Below are 27,189 nucleotides of genomic sequence, written 5' to 3'. Positions count from 1 at the left end.
AAATGCTTTAATTTATTTGTTAATTCCCAGATTTACTAGAATAGTACAGTCGGTGAAACTGTCGGTCCCAACTTAAAAGCTAAAATCGTTTGAAAATTTTGAGGATTATTCAAAACCGTCACTCCGCTCTGTCCCCACGTGAGAGTAGTTTCATCCATCCCATCTTTTAGTCCCGCTATCACCAATAAGGTGACAGATGGAACAGTTATGAAATAAAATAAGTTCCAAGACGGATGGAACTTTTTATTCTCATCTGTTCCCACGTTGGGACAGAGCGAGGTGACGGTTGGGAATAAACAAATTTTGAACAAAAACAAATGTAACACAGCTAATATATGTATCCTTACGAAAAAAAGACTACTTTCTTTTTATTATTATAACTTCCTTTGTCCTATTCATTGCTATCTAATTAATTTTTTATAGAAAGAGACGGAGTTTGTCTTGTTGCAATGAACAAGGCAATTTTTCTAAAGTGATACACCGAGAATTTCCGTGACTGTACTTCGAGTTATTAAATAGAAATATTCTTATCGCATCAATAATCCAGATATGTTACAGTGTACATTCAAATTTATAAAAAAATTAAACTTTTTTCGATTAGGTATGACCTATGACGTCATAGACAGCGTAGGTCGATTCCTCGTTGTATATCAGAAAAAGTTATTCTAAGCGACTCTTTGCCATCCCACGTAGTACAAAGAATACATGGCAATGAAGATAATTACAGTGGAAATTACGTAAAACGTTTGTCGATGTATGCTAGTTTCTCGTGTTCTAAGAAGTTACATCATTAAAACTTAGTAATTCAAGCCTTTGATAGCAATTAGTGAGCGATATCAAATAAACAGAATTGCAAACTAATCAATAATGACTTTGGAAACTTTGTAATTTGTAAATTAAATTTATTTGAAAACTGTAAAATTATTCTGCTTGGAATTAATACAATCTTTTAGTTGTGGAGTTATAGTTTTATCATATAAAAAAATACTATCTACGTAAAACAGCCTGGGTGGATGTTTGTTGGAGTTTCTAGCCTAAACTGGTAAACGAATTTCGATTAAATTTGGTATAGACGTAGAGGTTAGTCTGGAAGAACACATAGGCTACTCACATTTGTTTTTTTTTAGTCACGGACGGAGTCGCGAAAGCTAGTTTATACCATTATATTAAAAAAACCGCACACTTCTTTGTTGCCTAAGATGTCAGCAATTACTTCATATATATGAATAATTATTTTTTTAATAAAAAGCCCTACACTTACATCACGCTTTAGGCTATATATTTTCACGCCATTACACTTAGGAGGTAATGTTTTTGGATAAAAACCTTTATGTGGGAAATTTCATGCGGGTGAAGCCGCATGAGAAAAGCTAGTATATAATAAATGAGGGCAGTGAAACATTATACCTGTTTTTGGAATGTCTTTCAAAGAAATATGAGGGTACATTTTTTAGGCCTGACTTTTTGTGTTTGCAGATTCAAGTTTCGTCGAAAACAACATTTATTATTTGTTCTTTGTTCTTAGTTTTTTTCGCAGTGAGTTTTCATTTCAGTTGAAATTTAATATTAAAACGTTGGTAACCTTTGTAATAGTTTGTCGGATACAATTTAGGTTTTTACGTTTTTAACATTCTAATTGCAAATTAAATTTTTAATTTAAACAGTTTTATATCTTTGTATTAGGATTTGTTTTTTAATTTCTTTGTCGAATTTATTTTTGTTTTTTCGGAACTAAACGTTACGTAAATCATTTAAATTTTGAGTTTTTCAAAGAATTGAGATAACTGTCACGTTTTTATTTAATAATTAATTTAATTTAAATTTTTTTAGCAACATCATTTATCCAACTTGAATATTTACAACCAAAACACTTGTGCAAACACATACAATGTGTGTGTTCATGTTTTCCAACTAACGACAATATATATTATTAGTCACTTTAAATATACTTGTCTTATTGACGAGCGGTTTGTAGAATTCAATTCCTAAGGTAGATCATATACACGGTAACGATCTTCCATTGTAGGTGTGCGTATGTCTGATAATGAAACAATCGCGTAACATTAGAAACACTATCCTTAGTAGACCATCATATTATTGATAACTTGACAACGCACTCTACTCGAATTGCAAACATTTACAGAGATTAGCCAATTGATTTTATAATAACAAAGCGCATCTTTCCATCATTCAAAGACAACTGTCATCAGTCATTCTATCGTCATCTTGACATCTTGCACGATGCACATTCAGCCAGTACTCAAAATTATTAGTTGCCTGTTACTTTAATAGTTCCTTTTTTTATAACATAAGGTGGCAAACGAGCAAGCGGCCACCTGAAAGCACCAAAATGGCGAAGCGACCGCTGCCCATAGACATCCGCAATTGCAGATGCGTTGCCTACCGTTATTCGACAGAGGAGAAGCACATAAAGAGGATATTACCGCTTCCTATGCATCTCCTCCTCCGTCAAATCCATTTCCCCTTTCCATCCTCTCCTTATAAGAAAAGAGTGGTAAAGAGAAAGGGACTACAATTAGGTCTCCGGCATCACACTCATCAGACGAAACACGGAATTGCTTCCATTTCACGCCTGTCTTCTGTGTGGTCGTGGTATTACACCGGGCGTGCCGGCCCTGCAGTGCTAAGATGTTAAAGCGGCCACTACCACTGTTAAATTAAAAAATTAACAATCATTTCGCCCAGTTATTAAATAAAAATAAATTCTACTTGAATGGAACAAATTGCATGTTAGTAAATGACTTTTCTCTGTGAGCCGGCACTTTGACGTCTATCTCAGTGAACACTAATCTATAGCCATTGATCAGACGATTGCATTCAACCAGATGACCAGGTCACTGAAAATCCCCTATAACTTAAAATTACTCAGACGGAATTAATAAATCTATACTAATATCAGGAGGAAACTGTATTTTTGTATTTCGTCACTGTATTCGATTCACGTAAAAACAACTGCGCCGATTTTAAAAATTGTTAAACCATCACAAAGATGATTTATCTGTGAGTAACTTAGCCTAAGTTACTATTTGTTTTTTAAATATTTTGGATTTCACGCAACATTAGCGAAAACACAAAGTAAATACAGCTTTTAAGATAAGTAAAATAATTTCTTTTATGGTTCTTGTCTAGGTGTTGCTCACATCTTCGCGTGAAATTAAAAAAATAATAAAAAACATACGCTATGTTATGCACACGTAAATCATCTTTCTAATGGTAAAAGATTTTTTTAAAATCAGCCCAAGAGTTTTTCAGTTATTTTAATACATACAAAGATACAAGTTATTCCTCTTATGATGTTAGTATACATAGAAATAAAAAAACAAATCTATACTTACGTATTGAAGGATGGTAGAGTTTGTAAAAACTGCTGAACTGATCTTGATCAAATTTGCCATTGCTGTAGAAAGTCTGGAAAGACAAAATGGCTGCTTGTTTTGATTCTTTTTTATTACACGCGAACGGAATTGCGATAGCTATTTAGCTATTTATAATGCTAATATTTTTATACCATGAAATAATTTGGATTTTCTTCATGCTATATGCGGTAAAGTTGTTTTTAAACATTTTTTACTAAAAATACCAAAGCATAGTTGATTCCTATTCTTTCGACCTTCGTTAAATGTCACGCCTTTTTAAAAATTAACAAGAAATCCGTCGATATAAACAACTGAAAAAGGTCAAGTAATTATCTTCTGTTTTATATAAATAAACAATTGTTATGTAATAGTGTAGACGTTATATACTCATTGAAATACCAGTATCAATAAAATACGAAAACAAGTAAATTTCTTCACAATAGGGTACAAACCATAATCGAAATTTGCAACTTTTAACGCTACTTTATTTTTTTTTAGCAATAAATGGCAAATGGCGACAATAAGGCGGATGCGTTGCCTACCCTTAATTGACAGATAAGGAGACGCAATAAACAGGATGTTTCTTCCAGTGCATATCCTCCGCTATCAAACCCACTTTTTCTTCCCATCCTTTTCACATGAGAAAAGGCTGAAAAGTAAAAGAGATTAAAATTAGGCCTCCGGCACCACATTCCTCAGACGATACACGGAATTGCTCCCACTTCACGCTAGTCTTCTGTGTGGTCATTGTTTTGGGCGAGCCGACCCATTCGTGAAAAGATGTTAAAACGGGCTCTACCACTGTCAGATATACGTTGGAGTCCTCATTATATCAAAATACAAAAAAAAAAAACAATCTGTATTAACACATGCTAAGAATTTTTATTAAGATTTATAAAATATTTTATGTAAAGGATATTTTTCAAAACACAAACAATATCCTGGAACAATCAATGCTGGCAACTTTTACAACGGTATAAGCGTAATCCGGCTCAATATTAACCGCTTAAAAACTCCGCTTATAGGGAATCCTTTAATATATTGGATTTTGCTATGTCTATATTGGTTAAACCGAAATTACACAACTTTTCTATACATTATTTCATAAAAAAATGTCTATCCCTGATGGGGTAATATAGACTAAAGAACAACACTAGACAACTAAAATAAAAATATACACACACTTCTTTTTTGTGTAGGATGTCAGCAATCACAGCAAATTTTTTAATAATTCATTGTTATCAAAAATGTATCTGTTCTAGTAAAAAAATAATTTTACTTATATGCGAAAGTTTTGATGGATGTTTGTTAGAGTTTGTAACCTAAACTGATCTCGATGAAATTTGGCATAAATATAGAGCATAGTCTGGAAAACGTAGGCTACTTACTTTTTAATTCTACGCAGTCCAAGTCGGGGTCGAAAGTAAGTATAAAATGAAATAGATAAATATAAATACATCTTAAGAATTTTCAACCGCATTTCAATTCCACTTAGCTAAGGACGAGTGGTTTTATAATTTCCGGCGGCAGAGGGCGCGACGCTTGAACGTCGAGAGGAAAATGCCTTCGTATTAGACTAATTTTCAAATTGATTTCGGTTCTCTGAGTTATCAAGAATCTCTCATTGATGTATTGAAAATTATTTTGGAAAGACAAGAAAGTTTAACAAAATTTACTTTTTTATTAGTCAAATTAAACATAACCTTCAAGTAATTCCTATTTTTTTTAAGGTCATACTTTTCTATATTTTTTCCTAATCCAATTCGTAACAAAAAGAGGTAGGCAGCGAAATAACAAATAAATATATTGAACATCGTACTATTCTTACTAATATAAATGCGAAAGTTTAGATGTATGGATGGATGTTTGTTAGAGTTTGTAGCCTAAACGACTGAACGGATCTCGGTGAAATTCGGCATAGACGTAGAAGATACTCTGGAAGAACACATGGGCTACTCACTTTTGTTTTTTTTTTTAATTCCACGCGGACGGAGTCGGGCGCGAACACTAGTTATCTTGTAAATTCCTTCAGACTAATTAAATGAAATAATTTCATTCTGAAAAAATCTTTCTGGTCCTCTTACTATATTTTGATAGAAAAAGTAAAACAGCTTGTATAAGTTCAGAGACAATTTCAGAACATCTCCTAAACAATTACTTCTCAATATAATACATATTGTTACATAAAAGGCCTCATTTCGTCGATACTTTTCATCCGTACGAAAAGAATATAATGGTTTTTCCTTGTTACAACAATAATTCCCGTCCTTCCCAGAATGTTCTAAATAAATCTATTTTTCCGAGAATCGAAATATAATCTAAATAATTCATTATAATGTAATAGAAAAAGGTCACATTTAAATTTGTATCAAAATACGTACTTTCTATATTCAAAATCTTTGCTCACTGTACATTTTAAAATTAAATAGAACGTAAACATAACCTCAACTTATAATGTTCGTAAGATACGGGTTTCTTACCACGATTGAATTGTTTTAGCTCCCGATATTTACGATATTTACGAAGAAACCCGTATCTTACGAACATTATATTTGTAAAAACCACGACAGTTTAAAGTTATATATAACCTCAACTTGTACAAATCATCTTTACATATAATAAAATTAGAGCGTCTGTTTGTAATATACAAAAAAATCCAGATTTCGGGAAGATGATGTATTTGTGGTACTGATAACGAAACATGTTTTGTCTGTCCGCAACTCTTGTTTGTTCCCGGTAATATCCAAATCGGCTGCGCTGATTTCTACCTGACTTACACTAAAGGGTAGCTGACATAGACAGGCATATTATAGGCTACTTTTTATCTTAATATTGCGTGGACGAAGTCCCAGGCAACAGCTAGTTCATAAACCCATTCATTACAATTTATCATAAAATGTAAAAACAAAGAAGTAACATCTAAATGGGTTCATAAACATCTCATATTTCAATAATATTTACCATCCTCCGATAATCTTAGATTTTGGATCGTTGCCCGGAATCATATGTACTCCTTATGAAGCCAAGCTGACGCCAATACCATTATATACCTCGGAATTGTGTTCCTTGAGAAATTGTGGTGAACCTCAATAGTATTTTTTCACATCAATGACTTTAGACGGACTACGAAAATCCCTTGTTTATTTTATTCGACCTTAAATCATGACAATCTTTTATTTTTATATTCGCTTGCAGTCATACTAATACTAATATTATAAATCTGAAAGTTTAAATGGATGGATGGATGTTTGTTAGAGTTTGTAACCTAAACGGCTGAACCGATTTTGATGAAATTTGGCATAGATGTAGAGAATAGTATGGAAGAATACATAGGCTACGCACTTTTGTTTTTTAAATTCCACGCGGACGAAGTCGCGGGCGAAAACTAGACTATTGAATAATTGTTAACCTATTTAATTTCGATTTGAATAACTTGTAACTTGATTTTGTACATAATATTCCAGGATTACATAAATTTGTAATTAAACAGCGTAACTTAGTCATTAGTAGTTTCTAGAAGAAGTTTCAAAAAACTCTAAAACTTTCTTTGAAATCCTATTTCTTTTTCTGTATCAGCTTTTTGACTGGAAAATAATAAACTACGATTTTTAAGCCTTTTCACAAGTTCTAAAACTCATTTTTAGTTTAAATACATCTTCAGTATTTACAATTCGTTTCGTAGAAGTTATTCGGAAAGTAATTTTACTAAGAAACAGTTGTTTGAAACAGCGGCGTCGTTGCGAAAGCAATTTGAACTGTTCCTGCTTGTGAGACAGTGGAAAGAAACAATCAACAATCCCAGAATAAGATTGGGTAAAAATTTGCAACACAACTTAACAAGTAATCGCTTACAGAAGATGTCACAGAAGGAGCTTTTAATAAATTATTTACTTTAAAATAAAAATTTAGATACATTTAGTTTTTTTTTTTAAGAGGAATGTGTTACACATTCCAGTTGTATTGGGAAAAAACACACTGGGTATGTGGGTCTCTCTCATCATCCCTTCTTAATGAAAAGAACGTGGAGCCTCGATTTCACTGTTCACCGCGGCATGGGCACAATAAATATTCATCACACACCCCGGTGGTGGTATTTAGTAACCTAACCTGTCACATTTCATTTTAACTAAGTCATTTAAAGGTTTATTAAGTCCCTTAGTGCAGATTTTTTTTATGCTAAATCGCTTAATGATTTTTTTAAAATAATTAATATCTCTGAGTGCAACATTAAGTTGAAATGACAATGAATACCAGTTGTATATTACTTTAGTAAGATTATTTGATGACCAAATACATAGCGTCTATTTCCACTTATCGATAACGCTCGGCGATAGTATCGACGCGCCAGTGGATTTAGGTATTTAGTTTATTCTATTGATAATCCGAGTGACACTAAACTCGTAGCAAATTAGCGAATACTCAACCGCAATAATAACAGGTGTTGTTGTCAATTACAACCACAAATCGAGCGCCAATTCCACGACTAAACCTTTAATTGGCGGTCAGTGAATTAATAATATGCGTTAATTACGATAATGATGTAATCTTACTAATATTATAAATGCGAAAGTATAGAGCGAGCGAGCGAAAACATAGTATTAAAGATAAGAGCGTCAGTGGCTTAGTGGTTTGAACACTTGACTTGTAATCTACAGGTCTTGGGTTCAAATCCCGCCATGTAACAATGTCATTTTCGATTTTTCGAATTTTCATATGTACATAATTTACCTGACGTTCTTACGGTGAAGGAAAACATCGTGATGCAACCTGCACATATCGTCGAAGAAATTCAAAGATATGTGTGAAGTTAACCAACCCGCACTTGGCCAGTGAGGATGACTGTGGCCTAGTTCACGCTCCGAGCCCCTCGGTGGGGACGTATAGTGAGCTGGTGATGACGATGTGATGATGAAAGTATAGATGGATGTTTGTTAGTTTATAGCCTAGACTGCTCTGGGTGAAATTTGGCATAGGCTTAGAGGCTCACTTGAAAGAACACATAGGCTATTTATTTGATAATGCTTATCCCTGAATTAAAAACGTCTGTTGTAGTTGTTAACAGTTCTTTCTCTAATTAGTTCAAACCAACGGACAACCATCAGTGTCTAAATGGCGAAAATCATATCGGTACAAAAAACTACATCTTATAGCCTGTCTATTTGTAGAGGTCAGAGACATTTAACCAGAAAATTTCATGTCACTTTCTCATTATACATATTGTTTGGCTTCAGTGCGCTAATACATTATTTGAGAGTAATTTCGGAGGAATTTTAATAGCATGCGAAAATAATACAAACTTCGTTTAATTATTACCTTTTATTTGTTTTAAACAGTCTTATAATCGAGCGACATTTCGAAATGTATTAATACTCTTTGGAATTTGGCGTTTCTAAGCAAGAGTCGGATTACAGTTTACGTTTTTAACATAACAATGATCGTTGTATTGTTTCATTTGTTAACAATTATTTACAAAACTCGTATTACGGTAAAGCATAAATGCATCTATTTACAATTGGATTTCAATGTTTGAACATCTACATAAATATATATGACAGCACTAAACAGCATATTGTTAATAATGGTTTGCTTGATTGATCTTCGGACATTGCTTTGGCCACTTCAGTAAGACCTGTGGAAAGAGAAATATTAATATTTTTGTTAATACTATAAAATCCAGAGACACAACGCGCAGTAAAGTATACGAGATTTTCTCATTTGAAATCTAGTCGTCTGTCGACTTCGAAATCCTAGTACAAGATCTTGCAAAAATCCAACAAAACAAAAGAAGAAGTAATGTGGTATAGTACATAGTAGGCAAAGCAGAGGAAGTGATGGATTGTATGAAAGTTGACATGATTATGGGGCGACTTAAAATTTGGAAGATAGAACGATCTAGAAGGATTAAATTCTTTTCACTAATAAAGTAGTCAATGCATGAAATAGACGTGTCTTGTCAATTAATTCACCATATCAAATAAAATTTAGTATTCGACTTACCTCCAGCAACACTAATCTGATTATTAAAGTCTTCAGACGGAGAATTCAGTTTTATTTCTGAAAATATAACAATTGTTAACATCCTGGGCTTCCATTGTCGTTATTTTTTATAATAATGTTAATTGACCATAGATAAACGTTGCGTCAAAGAACCATTTTCAAACATAGGAGAATAAAGGATTTTTATAACGATTGATTTCGATTGTCATATGTTTGAAGTCAATATCGATTCACTTTTATCGATGTTTTTAAGTAAGGTTTTTGGACCTTTTTTGATTGATGATATTTTATTTGCCTTCTAGCTTTGCATATAAATGTTTCCACTCCATTAACTATTTCCACGAAAGATGTAACAAGGTAAAAATAGTCGGTTTACGTGTTTCGTAGAACTTGTGGGCTTGACTATAAATAGGAACATATCTTACCGTATAACCGAAGTGTTCCTTCGCTTTTCCCTAATGAGTTAGTACTAATACAGTTGTATGTGCCGATGTCACTTTTTGAGAACTGCTTTATTGTGAGCCACATCGATACTTTGTACGATGTTTTCTCTTCTCTTATCGTATACTTTGGACTGGAAAAAATATACTAAATTAAACATAACTGACATATTAAAATCAATGTTAAAAATATTTAAAGTGTGCCTAAGTAATCATAAACTCGATTAACTGTAACACTTCTAAACTTCAAAATACGATTCAATCTTAACTTTCGCATATATACTACTAGTTCTCGCCTGCGACTTTGCGCAAAAGAAGAATAAAATTTGAATTATTTGCCTATGTAGAAAACATATCTATCCAGACTATATCTATGCAAAATTTCATCGAGATCCGTTCAGCAGTTTAGGCTACAAACTGTAACAAACATCCATCTAAACTTTCGCATTATAATATTTACTAATATATAGTCAGTTACATAAACATGCATATATTGAAACGAGCACATTTATGAATCTGACTGTACTGCAAAAGCTATTACTCCTGTCGTATTGTCAAAAAACAACATATTAATAAATAAATGACGTCATACCCATCTAAAAGCATCTCTCCTCTGTTCTTAATCCAGTAGTTAATAGTATTAGGATAGGCTTCCACGTAACACTTGAGTTTGACATCTGTGCCTAATGGCGCGCCTAACAATTGATTGGGTACCTTCACTGTCGGTGCAACTAAAATGACAATTTATATTAAAATCTTATCTTCTACGTCCTCGAGTCATAAAAAATATAGTCTATATTACTCCCCAATAAATTAGCTTTCTAATGTTGAAAGAATTTTTAAAATCAGCCCAGTAGTTTTTACGTGAATCGAATACATACAAATTTGTTTTTAAATTAATATTTATTGGCATCCGAGAGTTTTCATTGTTGTCTCAAGTTTACACAATACAATGACAGTAAATACAGTAACTTACAGTTAACAAGTAATGTTATCCTCTTGCTGACAGCTGGTGGGACGTCGTTAGAGGCGATGCAAAGAAAGGTACCCATTTGTCGTCTATCAACTCGTAACAAAGGCAACGAACTGCCCACGTAACTCTCCACTGCAATTAAATATACATTAAAACATCTCAGAAAAAGGTCACCTTCAGTTGAAAATGCACAGTATTAACAGAACAGTCGCAATGTTCATGTAAAGTACAAACTCTAACTGATAAACTACAGTTTTAACTTTAGTGCAGTTAAAACTAAATATGTAGTCGACTTTAACATATACACGACCTGCAGATAGAGTGACCATCTCGACGTAAATAATTGTTTAATTGATAGACAGTAAAAGACTGTAAAGGCGGAATTTCCGCGGACAACCGTGGGCTCATGTGAACTCGTCCTAAACATTTCTAACCAGATTTAAAAAGTTAAAACAAATATTTAAGATCAACTGCCAGTACTTTAACAGCAACGTAGAAAGTCTTAATAAGTATGGATATGGCGTGAGAAATCTTCTCTAATGGTACACGTTAATAAAGAAAAAGTAACTCAAAGTACAACCTATTAGAAGTTGAGTTAGTTTGGGTTATAACCCAACATTTACGTACAAATTTAATCCTTCATTAAATTTACGATCTTTTTTATTTTGTAAATCCTCATAAAAATTGTAGTTACTGTTAGAATTCTTATATGAAAACTTTAATTTAAACGAAACAAGTCTTGTACTGTATTTAAGTCTGAAATAGTTCGTGTGTTAAGAAAAAAGTAAGGAACATTTCGGCTTCCCGGAGAGCAATTTGGCCGCACACCTGTGTCCTACATACGGAGCGCCTGCCAACATTGTGAAACTATTTCGTACAAATATTCGTGATAACTGAGTTTGAATATTTTTCAATATTTATATTACTATTTTGAATTTCAAAGATTCTGTTATGGGTTCAATTTAAAACTAAATAAGAATGAATAAATAATAACATTATTTAGTTAAACAATTTTGCAAATATATCTAAAACTGAGTCCATAATTGTCATTAAGGGATATCCTTAATTTCTCTACTAAATCTTTACTGATACTACTAAAAGACACTTAGTGCATATAAGTAAAATGACCTATAATAAAAAAATAATTAAACCTAACTCACGAACTATAAAATAAAAATTAATAGTTTTTGTATTCTTAAAACCTAAAAATGAATTGCTAATACATTTATCAATATTGTATTGTTTCCAATATAAAGTAATACATAAATATTCAACAAAATTCCCGATCTAACTTCAGAGTTTTATAAAAAAAGCCCTATCTGTTCAAATGCAGTGACGCACAGATCGCTATTCAATTGGAAATGCCGGGAGATTTCCTCTTATTTTATTGTTAACGAACTCCGCATCGTACAGACAAGTTCCAAGGATCGATGGATTAACTCGCGATAGAAACTTGTGGGGTATGTTAAACATCTCAATGTAAACATTCACAGACGTTTATTACATTCTTAAACAAAACATCGAGGTAAATTGAGTACTTCTTTCAACTATACATATCACTAGATTTCGCCCGCAACTCTTATAAAATTTAAAATAAAAACAAAAAAGCAAGTTGCATGTGTTCTTCCAAACTATCCTCTACATCTACGTCAAATTTTATAGAGCTCCGTTCAGCGGATTAGGCTAGAAACTCTAACAAACATCCATACATCTACACTATTGCATTTATAACATTAGTAAGATTAGTAGTTAGTTAGTTAAGTTATAGAGTTTTACTAATTATGATTAGTCCAAACCAGGGCACAGCACTATAGTATGCTTATTTTAAAACGTATTTCAAACACTGTCCAAGTTTAATTTTAGACGAAATGGTTATAAACAAGACAAAGTATGTGTCGAGATATTGTACGGCATTAGATTAGAGTTTACCCTTTTCGAATTCTCTAGTCTGTGGTTTCTTGAGCAATATTGGTTCATGGTCTTCTCTTCGCCAGGTGATCTTCGGTGGCGGGTGACCTGTCGCCTTACAAGTCAATGTAGCGTTCTCCAGTTCTTGTACTGATACGTCTGATGAAGTATCGTCGCTTATTATATCCGGAGGTACTGCAACAAAAGAAGTGTGATTTACAAAAAAAGTAATATCATTTATTGGTTTTTAAAAATGTGAAATTAATTAATTCGATAAAACTAATAGTCGGCGTTTCTCTCTACCTAATTTTACCTAAAGACCTAAACTAGAAGACTGAAAATGATAGATCAGATTTTTCGAATACTCTGAAAATACTTGGAACGGTTAGACGAGTAACAATGAAAACCAACTGAAACCAAAAAAAAATACTATAAATACGAAATAAATAATACGATTTTACAAATTTATTAATCCTGGTAATTTATGAACAGTTGGGTAACCGCCCAGGATTAAAAAGGGCGTCACATGCCTCCAAAGCATTGTAAAAAGAGATCGCCGTAGTAATTTCGCCTAGGACGGTAATGCTATAGCCGTGCACACCCTAACTTACTCATGCATTTTGTTTTATAATTGAAATATGAAACAGGCTTATTTGTCCCAATAACAAAGCTCGACATTCCTTCCTACTAATTAGTAGCTCGCTCGTTAAAGAACATCAATTAAAACAAAGCCTATTTTGTTTAAATAGAGGCACAAATTAATTTGAGAGCGCTGTAAACAGCCGTTTGTTTTAATGCTACTCCATTTATTGTTTGTTTACGGACTACTTTCATTTTATTAACATCAGATTTTGTGTAGATTGTAATGCAATTAATGGAATTCATATTAAACACTCATTATTGTAACTAAAAAAAGTTGTTAGATGGAAAAAAGTTATTTAAAGACACGTTCTTAAAATGGTACATGCATAAGGGTACGTTATTAACACTCTATTATCAATGTTATTTGTTTAAAATATCATATGAAATACGAAATAAATACATGAATAATGAAAGTTTTACGACTTTAAACATGAGTCTATCTTGAACCACTTTTTATGTTATTTATTTTGAATTATTTTATTTTACCCACTATGGGTCGCTGCGCCAACCAAGTAAGTAAGTATTTTGATAATAATTTGCAATTTGCTCGCTTTAAAATCGATCTGAACAATAACAAGCGAAAATCTGATCTGAAATTGTCAAAATATATGTGTAACATACCCATCAAGTCTGCTGATTGCAGCAGCCTTAACATTCAGTTCTCGAAAAATTTTGGTATTCGTTATTACTAAGTAATTAAAGTGATCTTCCAATCGATGTTAAGTATTGTTTTTAATCGATTATAATCATAAATTAAAAGGGTAATAATAAAACAACAAATAACAAAATGAGCCGATCGAAACGTCGCCGCAGTCGCGCGTCGCCCGAATATAGAATAAGTTGGAAATTGGAAAAGGAACCGCGACTTCTTGCGGGACTCATGCAAATCGTGAATACAAATAAAAGTAAATTGCAAAACTTTCCGCGTTCTGAGGTCGGAATGCAAAATTTGTGAGGCCGGTCGACTGAATTACTTTGACTTTTCGAATTTCGCGCCCTAAATTCAGTAGTTATTGACCAATTTCGAATAGTTTATTAGCGACTACTATGTTGGTTGAGTTTATATGTACACTTAAACTATCGATTCGTCTTTCAGTTTATGTTCTTCCCCAGAATATACTGTGATTAGTTATACAATAATTAGCTGTACCCGTGCGGCTTCATTATAAAATGAAATTATAAAAATCTTATTTAATTTGTTTACATTTGTCAAATTATCAATAGCAAATGTCAAAATGACATGACATGACAAACCTTAGCAATCTTACTATCTTGATGTTGGCAGCAACTTACGGTCTCTTTCCCACATTTGGGTTTTTATCCAAATTATTTACCCCCCAAGTTTAATGGCGTGAAAATATATAGCCTAAAGCGTGACGTGAGTGTAGGGCTTTTTATTAAATAAATAATTATTCAAAAATATGCTGTAATTACTGACATCTTAGGCAACAAAGAAGTGTGTGTTTACGCTTTATTATAGTAGTATAGATGAAATTACTTTAAAATTAAAATGATTGGATGGTTTTAAAATTTTGATTAAACAAAACCATTCTCTAAGTTTACATTATTATTGGATGTTCTAGAAAATTTTAATGTCACTTTGATTCTAAGAATAATTATAGTTCTATGTTCATTGTAGTCGAGACAATAAAAGAATCACTTTTATATAGTTTTCTGTTGAAAGCATACACTAATTGTGTTCTAATGGAAAATATCTAGTAATGGTATAAATGTCGATAAAATTTGATTCCACTTTAGTTATATTTAAGAGAAGTTTTTTAATTAGTTAAGAATATTATATAATAGCCGTATATATTAGCTATAAGATAATTATTTGAAGGCTGTCTTTTAAGTTATAACTTTAAAATAGTCCTAAACTTAATTTTTATAATAGTAAAGATACATCTACTATAATTTCAACTACGCTTTTGCAATTATTTTTAAAGCACTCGCTGGATTCCAATCGAAACTTTAACACGGTTGAATAGAACGCAGCGACATCTCGAGTCAAACTGAGGTACAAGTCCCAAATTGAAAAAGAAATCTCTATGTCGCTGTCGCATGCAAATGTCGCCAACAATATTACCAAACTCTTACCTAATATTCAAAAGGTGTGCTCAGTTAGGCGCAAATTAAATGACACATAATATATTTCTTTCACTCTTGCGTTCTATTTGTTGGATGTGACATTTTCATTCTCTATAACTAAAATAAAAATATATTTTTGTACTGGATTTATCATCATTTTCAATAATTTTATCATCCGTCATCTCAGTCAACACTCTTTGATCCAACTTTTTCTAGGTCTACCTCTAAAATCATAATAATCAAGACCTAGTTCTATGCGATGACGTCACAAGACGAACGTTTAGTCTGTGTGTGCTTTTCTGTCGCTTGATCCGCTCTCTCGCTCACACTTTGCTCTCAAGCGGACAGTGAATCATGATTTTCTGTGGGTACAATCGCGGAAATCCGCGGTGTTTCACTTAAGGTAAATTGCCTTGTTGGTTGCATTTTTCGTGTAGACAAATAATCGTTGTATTGGTTTTTGTTACGCGTCTTGTTTCATTTTATTTATTGAAATTTTACACAAGCAAAATTTAGACAAATATAGCCCCGCAAAAAACATATCATTGGTTTGTACGCGAGCGCGGTGAAACATTGTTAAGTGGAGTTGTTCTAACAATTGTAGCTTTTAAGGTGGAACGTCAGTTTCCCTGACTGTACGTGCAGCCTTCAGTCATAAGACGCTATCACGTTATCAAACTTATTAAATTGTTAAATAAACAGTGTACAATGGACAATCTACACCAAAGCGGCAATTTATGTAGAACACAGAACTTATTTTGTATTTTAAAATAGAAGCGTTTCCTTATGTTTCGTCGATCGATCAGCCTTGTCTTACCTGGCCTAGAAGTAGACCGGGTAGGGCGCGGCGACGATATTGAAAATATACGAGTGCACGGCAAAGATACGCGCCTTTTTAATCCACTTCCATTGAGCTACATTTCAACCGTACCCTTCAGTTTGTTTTTTTAAGATATTTATATCGAAAAAACATTTCGCAATTCGGTATTTATGTACGAGAAATGTTACTAGTTAATACTAAGTATTAGAAGCACATTAACGCTTAATGTACAGTAAATAATAATTCAAATAACAAGAGAAGATCATGAAACATTTTATTGTAGTTGCTTTATCGAAATTATTAGCTATCGTCCGTGACTCCGTCAGGGTTCCATTAAGAAACAAAAGTAAGTAGCCTTTGTGTTCTTCCAGACTATCCTCGACATCTATGCCAAATTTCATCGAGATCTATTAAGCAGTTTAACTTACAAACTAACAAACACCCGTCAAAATTTTCGCATTTAAAACATTATAGTTTGTCTAAATAAAATAGATTAGTCTGATAAAAGACGTATATAAAATATCGAATTCAATTTCTATGAAGGCAAATGCCATACTTAATAGACAGGTATCGTAGTGACGAAACAAACACGCATAGCGAACAATTTGGAACTATCGATATTCGATATTCGACTAAAATTATTATTTTCTTATTAACTAATTTATAGGACAATTCTAGTATTAATTATAGTGTAGAGAATTTAGCGATAGCAAAAATAATAGCGAAATCCAATTCGATTACGTACGGCTGCAGTAGTAGTAAACATTTATTTAGTCTCATTATTTGTTATGGTCATTATTAATTTGTGAAAACAGTGCTTTTTTTTATTTATGTTATAACTATAAATCTATCAATACCAACTTCTATAAGAATAAAAAATCGAAAATCGATAAGATTCATGACTGTTTTTACACAACCCATCCCTACTACATTTGAAATGAATTGTCAAACTAATCTAAATTATTTAGACACACTATAGTTATATTGTCGTAGACATTTAACGAAGAAACAAACATACTTAAGTTATCTCTAGTAAATAAAGAGTATTAATAAATATCTAACTTACCGTATACGTCTATACATCCAATCTGCCAGATCATAGTTGGCTGTGTGTTTATCTGGCACATATAACAACCGCGGTCCTCCGCCCTTAGAGGGCGTATACGCAACTGCCAAGTATGCGGGGCGTCCATATTGACGGAGTACCTCGCCCCGAGAACCGCACGATCGTGCATCGTCAGCACTGTCTGATCCTCTGCACGGAGCCAACCCACCTGGGAACAAGGAACAAGATTCTTAAAATTATCAGGAACTTTGACGCTTGTATAATCATTATCAACCTGACTTTGTCCCTATAAAATCAGCATTGTAAGTACTGCTTTCCATCTCTATCTGAATTCACTGCCTTGCAAGTAAATCCTCTTTCACACAATCCATACTTTCTTCAGTTATCCTTTACCTTTGTAGCCAAAGTTTGACCTCTTTGACGTTATCTTACAGTCTTTTGTTTTGTAGACTGATACACATTCAAAATTAGACCGTATCTTTTTGTGTCGAAGAATACAAATCCGTTATCTATATCTATACTAATCTATACTTTCTATACTAATATTATAAAGAGGAAAGATTTGTATTTTTGTATGTATTTAAATAACTCCTTAGAAAGGTAATTAGCTGTGAGTAACATAGGCTATATATTTCACACGGACGAAATCGCGACCAACAGCTATACTATACTATTATTAAAAAGAGGAAATATTTATATTTTTGTATCTTTTGAACTAACTAAAAAATACTGGTCCGATTCAAAAAATTCTTCCACCATTAAAAAGCTATGTTATAAGTGAGTAACATAGGCTCTCTTTTAGATTGTTTTACGTGCAACATCTAGCCTTAATATTTTAAAGGAATACGAACAAAAACTGAACTGAATGTTGACGCAATATTATTATGAAAATGAAGTCCCAAAGGTGAGTTTTATAAATGCAGTATAGAACACTCATAAGTTAGAAAACAGTCCTAGTTTCTGTCACAAAGAAACATGTTTTGTGTTTTTTGTTGCATATTGCGATTACAGAAACAAGAGGTGTATTAATATAGCTGTATTTTCCGTAGGTAATTACTTAAAATGTACTTGTTATCTTCACTATGGGGTAAGGTGAGGCCGTGCATTTGCTCGTTCTGTCCTCTTTTGTTTTTCTTTTACGCTATGATTTTCTTTTGTTTCTGTTTTTCGATTAGTTCCCATTGTTCTGTATATTTTCTATTCCTAAGGTTTGTAATACACGGACAGTTTATAATACTTAATAACGAAATATTTTAAAGGAGACTGCGAACTACGGTTCGTGTATGGCGAACCTAAACTGTGTAAATTCAACCACTTGAAGCGATTTGTACTGATTGCTTGTAGTCGCGTATGGTAACCTTTAACATTATTTGTGTTGTTAAAGCCTATTTGTCCTAAAACTAAATTATTCATTAACTGTACACACAAAATATTTTAAATATATTAACAACTAGCTGTACCCGTGCGACTTCATCCGCATGAAATTATAAAAAATTTACTTCATTGTTTACATTTGTCAAATTATCAATAGCAAATGTTAAAAATGACATGAGATGGCAAACCTTGGTAATCTTGCTTCCTTGATGTTGGCAGCAACTTATGGTCTCTTTCCCACATTAGGGATTTTTTTTAAATACTGATTGAAATATTAATGACGCAAGTGTGGGGCTTTTTATTAAAAATAAAGAATTATTCTAAAATATGCTGTAATTGCTGTCATGTTAGGCAACAAAGAAGTGTGTGTTTACGCTTTATTATAATAGTATAGAGATAGATAGATATAATAAAGTACATTTGCTATCAAGAGGTAAATAAGGTTACGTTCATTACAGTTACTTGTTAGGATGGTAATAAAGCTAATGTACCTCAATTAATTCAGCGCAACTGCTGGACTAAGTTCGGGTCATCTCGTGAACTAGCGACATCTATTGATCAACTTAAGTGTTAAAGTTTCACAATCAACATACTGTAATGTCGAATTATAAAACTGCACTCTTTATTCTTATCTTACATAGAACTTAAATGAGGCATTTATTTCGTAACTATACAAGCTTTCGCCCGCGACTTCGTCCGAGTGGAATTAAAAATAACAAAACTAAGCAGCCTATGCATTCTTCCAGGCTATCTTCAACATCTATACCAATATTTCATCTACATCCGTTCAGCAGTAGGCTACAAACTCTATCAAACATCTATTCAAATTTTGCATGTATAATATTAGTGAGAATTTTATATAATATCTTACTTTATGTTTTCCTAGATTGCTGACAGCACAACCAATGACAGCTTCCCGGCCCAAGAAGAATGTGTGGTTACCAATCGGCCTCGCAAACTCTGGTTCTTCTATTACTCTTTTAGTTGTTGTTTGTGAATCTGTAATAAAAGGGAATGTTAAATACCTTCATTTTTTATCCTTTCTCTTAGAATAATTAGTATTTACCAATGTTTAATAAAAAATACTTGTATTCTACCTACTCACAACAACGAGGATTCAATACTATTTAAAAAGTCGTCAAAATACTATTGGATTTGTCGCCTACCTACTCCATTCCGCAACTCCGAAAGATATAAACATAGAACATTTCAAATAACATATGCTTTACTATAATATACCGTTGATACTACGGCAAATAGTTTGACTTTAAAATTTAATGTATTCACTATACTGGATAATGACATGCAAAACATTTAGCAAGTGAGGTGTTGCCACTACACTTGTCAGAAAATTAAATACGTCATTGCTATCAACATAGACTTTTGTAGTAAAGTCAATACAGCAACCGTATCCATTGGTTTTACTTCACGCATTTGTAATACATCTTTGCTAATATAACATAGGGAAATGTATTTATGTATCGAAATAACTCAAAAACTATTATACTAAACCGATTTCAAAAATTCTTACACCATTATGAAGCTACGTTATCAGTGAGTAGCATAGGCTATATTTTTAATTTCACTCGGACGAAATCACGAGCATCTAGTCAAAAATGAGGGCGACAACAATACATTTTACCCTTTTTTCTGTGCAGACAAAGTCGCCGGCAAAAGGTACTGTTTATTCTATAATACAAATATCAGATATCCTTCCTGACATTTAACAAAGGGCAGATTTTATTCAAAAGGTATACAAACATAACTAAACCTTATTTGTGTTTCACTAATAGGCCGCAAAATGTCAAGTGTGAACGTAATCCATCGAATGCTATTGTAATAAAATTTTAAAATGTTTATTACTATGTACGTAAGTTTATTTAGATTTCTACGTATGTGAGAGTTAAGGCATTCATGGAAAAATACACATATCATTTCCTTTATATAAAAAACTCAAACAATACAATTTTGTATTGACATTTTAAGTAGTAACCCACAGGAACTACGTTAATTGGGAGGAGCAAGAAACCGTTTACGTAATAACTATAAAATTCAGTCACATAAACAATAGAGCAGTAAAGAAAATAAATTCGTTTCACTCTCAAGTTCGAATGTCATTTGGAAAACTGTCACCATAAGAGCTATAATTTAGCCCATAAGTAAGTCGAAACGAAAAATTTTCGACCTTACTGCATTGTAAGGAACAAATCAATATTTCACTTAAATTGACAGGAAATAAAATTCCTTGATTCATTGTTAAATAAACTACTAACTTATCGATATCTCTATTAATATTGTAAAGAGGAAAGAAATCAGTGCGAGGCGCGACGCGAACGCGACACATACTTAACTCTCGCCCTGAAGAAGGACCCCCGCAGGGTCTGAAACTGGTCGGTGCCGTCACCGGAAAAACAAAAGCATACGTGAGTAAGCCGTAAATAATTAATTAGGAAATATTTGATTTTCTGCATTGAATAGGCTCCAAAACTATTTAACACATTTCAATAATTATTTTACCATTAGAAACTAAGTTACAATTAATTGTTAAGTAAACGTCAAACATCGTGTATTCTTATTTAAGCGTAGTTACAGCTGATGGTTATTTTTAAAATAAAAAAATTACTTAATAAAACTAACATTTTTATGAGATTGTTCTCGCAATTATGATGCTCCCGAAATACAATAGCCATTACCGTTCCAAAGCGTCGATAAACCAACAGTGGTATAAAAAAGGCAGCGTCGCGAGGGCAATGGAGTCGGCTCGCACCTGTCACGGTATGCTAATATCTAGGATTTATACCACGTGCACACCAACTGGTTATGAACGATTTATTTAGTAAATAGCTTTTGCTTGCGACTGAGTTCTCGCGGGTTAAAAAACTTATCAGTAGCCCATGAGTTCTTCTACACTATGTTCTACATTTGTTCCAAATCGTCGAGATATCTTTACTTTAGATATACTGAGAACATACATCCCAGCTTTCGCATTTATAACATTAGTTATATTAGAATCACTGGTATTAATATACAAATGAAACCGTCGACAAGCATTAGCATTAAAAATTAATTTAGGCCCGCGATTCCGTTCGAATTAAAAAAAAGTAAGTAGCTAATATGTTCTTCCAGACTGTCCTCTACATCTATGCCAAATTTCATCGAGATCCGTCAAACAGACACGACAAACGCTAACAAACAACAGTCCATCTGAACTTTCACATTTATAATATAACCAAGACACTAATTAAACGACTAATTAAAATTTGATGGAAACAAAGTCAAAGCAACCACCAAATTAATAAACAAAGTAGAATTGAAATCCCTTTGAGTTATCGATAACATTACTCGTTTCCCGAACAGTTTTAAAAGCTTTGACTCGTAGTCGTGTAGTACGAAAATAAAATAGTTATTTTAACTTTCCACCGACTGTGAAATACTGAAACTTTTGACAAAGTTCATGTTGAAAAAATTCGTATACAAAATTCAAAGTGAGCTTTAAAATAAAAACATTGTGATAGCAGATGTTTTGATAAAACTTTTTAATTGAATATGCTTTTAAATAGTTACAAATGACGGGTAAAATTATTTTTAAAAATATTCTTGCATTTTTAACCTGCTCTTTTTATAACAGAATTTACAATAGTAAAAGCAGTATAGGATTTATCCGGTTTTATTTAATTTTCAACATGATAAAGCAAAAATTAAAACAGATTTAATATTTTTTTAATGCCGAATTTAAAAAAATCCACAATCTAAAAGTTTTTTTTTTTAAAACAAGCATCTCAAGAATATTCTACCTCCTATATTCATTTATTTGGTTAATTTAATTAGTCACTATAGTAGAATACTTATGACTAAGATAACTGTCTAAGATAACTCACCCTCTAACAGTCGACTTTAGCAGTCTCTTAGAATAGATTTATTCTGTCTAATCTACACAAAGGGCCTCCCTAAATGGCGGTACCACTCTTATTATTATATTATCAATTTAAATAATAACTAGACATCTTCAAGCTTTCGTAGATACTGGATATGAATCTCATTATTATTTTAAAGATATCAAACTTACATAAAAACTATATATAACTATTTAAGTAATTAACATAAACAGTTTACCTTTTAAAGCCATACTTGGTAGGAAAGCCAACGCTTGCAGCATGGTCCAAAAGCAAGATTTTCCGGTCCTCATTCCGATGAATATTATTACAATATAATCACTCAAAACACTGCATTGTTAATTCACATTAAGTGCGGTAACATCACTAACAGGTTACAACTATATTTAAATTATTTCTAATTTCAAATCTGCCTACCCTTAATTCTAATTCCATTGTTGATCTATAAACAAGAGACGGTAATTTGCTATCAAAAACTCCAATCATTAAATACAGTAATTACTTTATTAAGTGACGTAGGTATAAATTATTATTTTTTTAAGATAAAGGGTTCTTGACGTATTAAACTGTGAATCATCACATTGCAATCATATGTAATACTTAAAATAATTTTATGAATCATATATCGAATGAGAATTTCGCAATATTGCTAGATTCTTTTGTTTTTAGATAATTAATATTGATTCCAGAGATATCGTTAGTTAAATAATTGTGTACAAAGTAAGAATATCAATTTGAAATGGTAAAATATCTTTAGAACTAACATAAATTGTTATTATGTACGGTTACATTATATACGGTTTAAAATTATAACATTTCATATTTATCTAGTAATTTAGCTTTACTTTTTGAGGCTTCAAAATATTGCAGTATCTAAAAATTGGTATTTTGTGTCACCAATAAATATTACCTAATAATTAAATTACATTGCATTATGAAATTGTTTTTTTTTTACATTCTACATTTTTATATTTAAGTCTGTAATTTATTATTTTTACTTTACCTTCCATGTACTAATTTCAGTCGTATACGAGAGAAGGAACATACCTATTTTGCATATCTATAAAGAAGAATTTTATTACATTTTCACTAATGGATTATTATTTTAACATTAAAACTACACTACAAAGAAACAATCCTTTAAAAAACGTAAAAATCTTGCAATCTACAAAGAAGGTGATTACTGCATTTTTAATTTGAATATAATCTATTCACGGGATGATTTTTTTATTCAAATCAATGATTCCATTCACAATGCCAACACTCACGAATGTATCTTTCAAAACGGGCGACATAGGTCTAACCCGTAGCGCGGATCGTAGCACACTGGCTGTAGCGACGTAGCGCCAAAGGTCCGTAGCACACAGACAAACGTAGACGTCTACGTACCCCGTAGCATGAAAAGGTTACCGCTCAAACGTTTAAACCTTACGCCTTTTGCACGAATGTGTTTTGTTTCTACCAACTGTGCTCTATTTCTAAAAACAAAGGGTGTTTAGACTTCTTTACAAAGGGGAATGTAACATTCTTGTCTCTATTTTAAAGAAAGGTCTTGTTGGATGATTGTTCTTTCCCTCTGTTGTCAAGTTTTTTTTTGATATCGTACAGCTTGCGGACGTTTAATATATCAAGCAAAAAAATCTTAGATTAGACAGTTTTACAAAAAATAAAAACATCTTAATAGTATTCTATTTGCGAAAGGTTGGATGGATGGATGTTTGTTAGAGTTTGTAGCCTAAACGGCTGAACGGATCTTGATAAAATTTGGCATAGATGTAAAAGATAGTCTGGAAGAACATATAGGCTCCTTTAGTTTGTTTTTTTTTATGCGGACGGAATCGCTGGCTAAAAATATTTTCTTAAGAAAGGTTATAAAATCCTGTCTTTTGAATTTACAATCATTGTTTTTATAAAGTGAGGCTTAAAATGATTTAAGTTCTCGAGTTACAACTTGAAGTAGAGGTAAACGTTTTAGGGCTGTCCGTGTTACAATATGGTACGGCTAACGACCGAAATTTGTGTACCCTCTTGTAAGCTATTTGATTAATGACTTGCTTTGAACACCTTGCCTTTAAAAAAAACGTATACGATATTTCATACTTTCAGTTTCTTAACAACTTATTTACATAACTTAGATAAGTAAAAAATTATAGTAACCTACAGTTATAATAGTATAATAGTAAATATAAAAAAATTAACACGGCAAATTGATTTTAACATTAAACTAGCTTTTGCCTACCATTACGCGTAGATTTAAAAAAAAAAAGTAGTTAGCTTAGGTGTTCTTCCATCTATCGCGGACGGCGCTGGCTGGGTCGCGGAAGATTGCGCGAGTGTTCCCGTGACCCAGCCATCGGCGAACAGGAGGAACACCGTTGGGTTTTTAGTGGGTATTCCGGCCACGTCTGTTCTTTTTTGGCCGGCGAGTCCCACATACCACCCTGGCAACTGGGGGATGCGTAAAGGCGTTTTCCCAGCGAGAAAAAAAAAGGTGTTCTTCCATACTACCCTGTACATCTATGCCAAATATCATCGAGATCTGTTCGGCAGTTTAAGCTACAAACAAACAACCATCCATCTAATTTTTTTGTAAAATTTAAGTTACCCTTTTTAAATAATCTATTAATTTTGTTATCAAATATTCAAAGTCCTTGAAATGAACTCAAACAACATTAATAAAATCAGATAAAGGCTATTGTTATTTATTCTGACATCAGTCATACATTAAGGGACTGTCCCACCACTGGCTGATAGAGGCTCAGATAGCTTAAGAATGACGCCACTGGCAGATAAGGTAACACAATCCGATATATCCAACACATTTACACGTTGGATTATTATCAGACAATTTACAATATGGGACAAGTCCTAATTACATCAATTAATAGTTACATTTATTACAATTTAGAACAACTAAATACTAATGTCGATACATATAAAACCTTTTATAAATCATGTACATATCTTCGTAGTTATAAATACAGTGTCAATAAATTGTAATCTACAGCCGATAGTACGGCAAATACTTTGACTTTAAAATGTACTGTGCTCACTGGACTGGACAATAATGATATGCAAAACAACCATCAGTAAGGTGTTGCACTATACTTGTAAAATATGCAAATATTGCACACTAGTTGTTGCCCACGACTTCGTCGGCGTGGTATTAGAAAACATACGAACTATATAAATGTCATAAAGCTACGTATCCCTAGGGAACCGGACATTTCTCGGGGATGAATCTTATCCCATGTGTACTCCAGACTTTGTTTTACATCTGTGCCAAATTTCAATAAGATATTTTGAGCCGTTGCAGAATGATCGAGTAAACATTAAAAACTAAATTAATGAATCCCACGGGAACCGTAACTATTCCCGTGATATAAAGCCTATGTGTTCTTCCAGACTATGCTCTAAACCTGTGCCAAATTTCATGGAGATCCGTTCAGCCGTTTAGGCTATAAACGCTAACAAACATCCATCCATCCATTGTAACTTTCGCATTTATAATATTTAATTAAAATGATTGCTATCAACCTAGACGTTATAGTAAAAGTCAATACAACAACCATATCCATTGGTAAAAACCAATGCATTAGTACACCGGAAATGATGTCAATAACAACGTTATATTTTTTAATTAAATCAAAATGTCAGAAACAAAAGAAAACTTTATGGTATTTAATAATTACCTATCGATTATAGCAAGTAGCATAATATCTATGGTGATTTCGCATGTACAAAGTTGCTAACAATGAAAACTTTAGTCATTAGCCGACTATCGTTATTGCGGATAATTCCTTACTATATATCTGCAAAAACATACTCTACGTTAGTTAAGAGAAAATGATTATCTTTAACTTTTTTTTATTTACAAGAACCAACTCCTAAAAAAGTAACCTATAATATGCCCGTCTATGTCAGCTACCCTTCAGTGATAGTCAGGGCGAAATCGGCCCAGCCGTTTCGAATATGAACCGGAACAAACGCGGGTTACGGACAGACAGATAAAAAAAAATTGCGATTTTCGTCATCAGTAACGTAAAAACATCATCTTCACGAATTTTTTTCTTTTGATAATACAGATTGACACTCCAATTTAATTATATGTATAGATAGAAGATAAATCACATAAAAAATGAAGTTAAATAAAACATTATTTATTTTTTGTTAAAATTTAATTTTAAACACACAAAACAATTGTTAATAAAATACGTAAAGTGACACATAAGAACATTTCAAACATTCCTGATTGATAAGATTCATATTGCAAAACATTTTATAACATCACAGCAATATCAACGATAAGATATTAAAAAAATACCAAAATTTACTTCTGAAAAATATTAAACACACAATTCAGTAACATTTAAACCAATATAATTGAAAAAAATATATTTTTACGAAAATACAGACATATATAACTATATAAGCTGTACTCAAAACTAAAAAAAAAAACAGTTATACAAAAACGTGATTATTGTAGTTATATTTTAAAAAGTTAAATTAAACATTTACATGTTACCACTATATTCAATATTGACTATACACTATATCCTAATATGTCCAATAATTTGCTGTTTGTTATTTCATTTCTATAACTCTGTTCTT

The 27,189-nt window shown here is 32.4% G+C and overlaps 2 protein-coding genes across 2 annotated transcripts in view; both read right to left on the bottom strand.

Moving 5' to 3' along the window:
• Positions 1-8,765: 8,765 nt before the first annotated feature.
• On the bottom strand, positions 8,766-23,012 carry LOC106104930 (limbic system-associated membrane protein-like). The gene is made up of 9 exons (XM_013285129.1): positions 22,799-23,012; positions 19,557-19,684; positions 17,312-17,519; positions 12,717-12,890; positions 10,791-10,919; positions 10,407-10,545; positions 9,800-9,948; positions 9,375-9,431; positions 8,766-9,006 (listed from the first exon to the last, which is right to left on the bottom strand). Exons 1-9 carry the CDS (start codon positions 22,869-22,871, stop codon positions 8,912-8,914), a joined length of 1,152 nt encoding a protein of 383 aa, XP_013140583.1. The 5' UTR covers positions 22,872-23,012; the 3' UTR covers positions 8,766-8,911.
• Positions 23,013-27,039: 4,027 nt separating this feature from the next.
• The window catches only part of LOC106104931, a 3,509-nt gene continuing 3,359 nt past the window's right edge, over positions 27,040-27,189 (bottom strand). The window contains exon 2 of the mRNA XM_013285130.1: positions 27,040-27,171. Coding sequence (XP_013140584.1) covers positions 27,122-27,171 — 50 coding nt within the window. The 3' untranslated portion in view covers positions 27,040-27,121. The remainder of the gene's footprint in view (positions 27,172-27,189) is intronic.

The sequence above is a fragment of the Papilio polytes genome, unplaced genomic scaffold (genome assembly GCF_000836215.1).
Source record: "Papilio polytes unplaced genomic scaffold, Ppol_1.0 DF823399.1, whole genome shotgun sequence".
Taxonomy (NCBI): Eukaryota; Metazoa; Arthropoda; class Insecta; order Lepidoptera; family Papilionidae; genus Papilio; species Papilio polytes.
The sequence above is the reverse complement of the archived record's forward strand: the minus strand, read 5'-3'. Positions and strand labels throughout refer to the sequence as shown.

Bases quoted from the DNA above. Each gene is read 5' to 3' on its own strand.
- LOC106104930 (XM_013285129.1), bottom strand. From the start codon at position 22,871: ATGAGGACCGGAAAATCTTGCTTTTGGACCATGCTGCAAGCGTTGGCT. The intron at 12,891-17,311 runs GTAAGTTAGATA...CTTTTGTTGCAG, and splicing joins TGGATGTATAGACGTATACG to TACCTCCGGATATAATAAGC. The intron at 9,432-9,799 runs GTAAGATATGTT...TTATATTTTCAG, and splicing joins AGGAACACTTCGGTTATACG to AAATAAAACTGAATTCTCCG.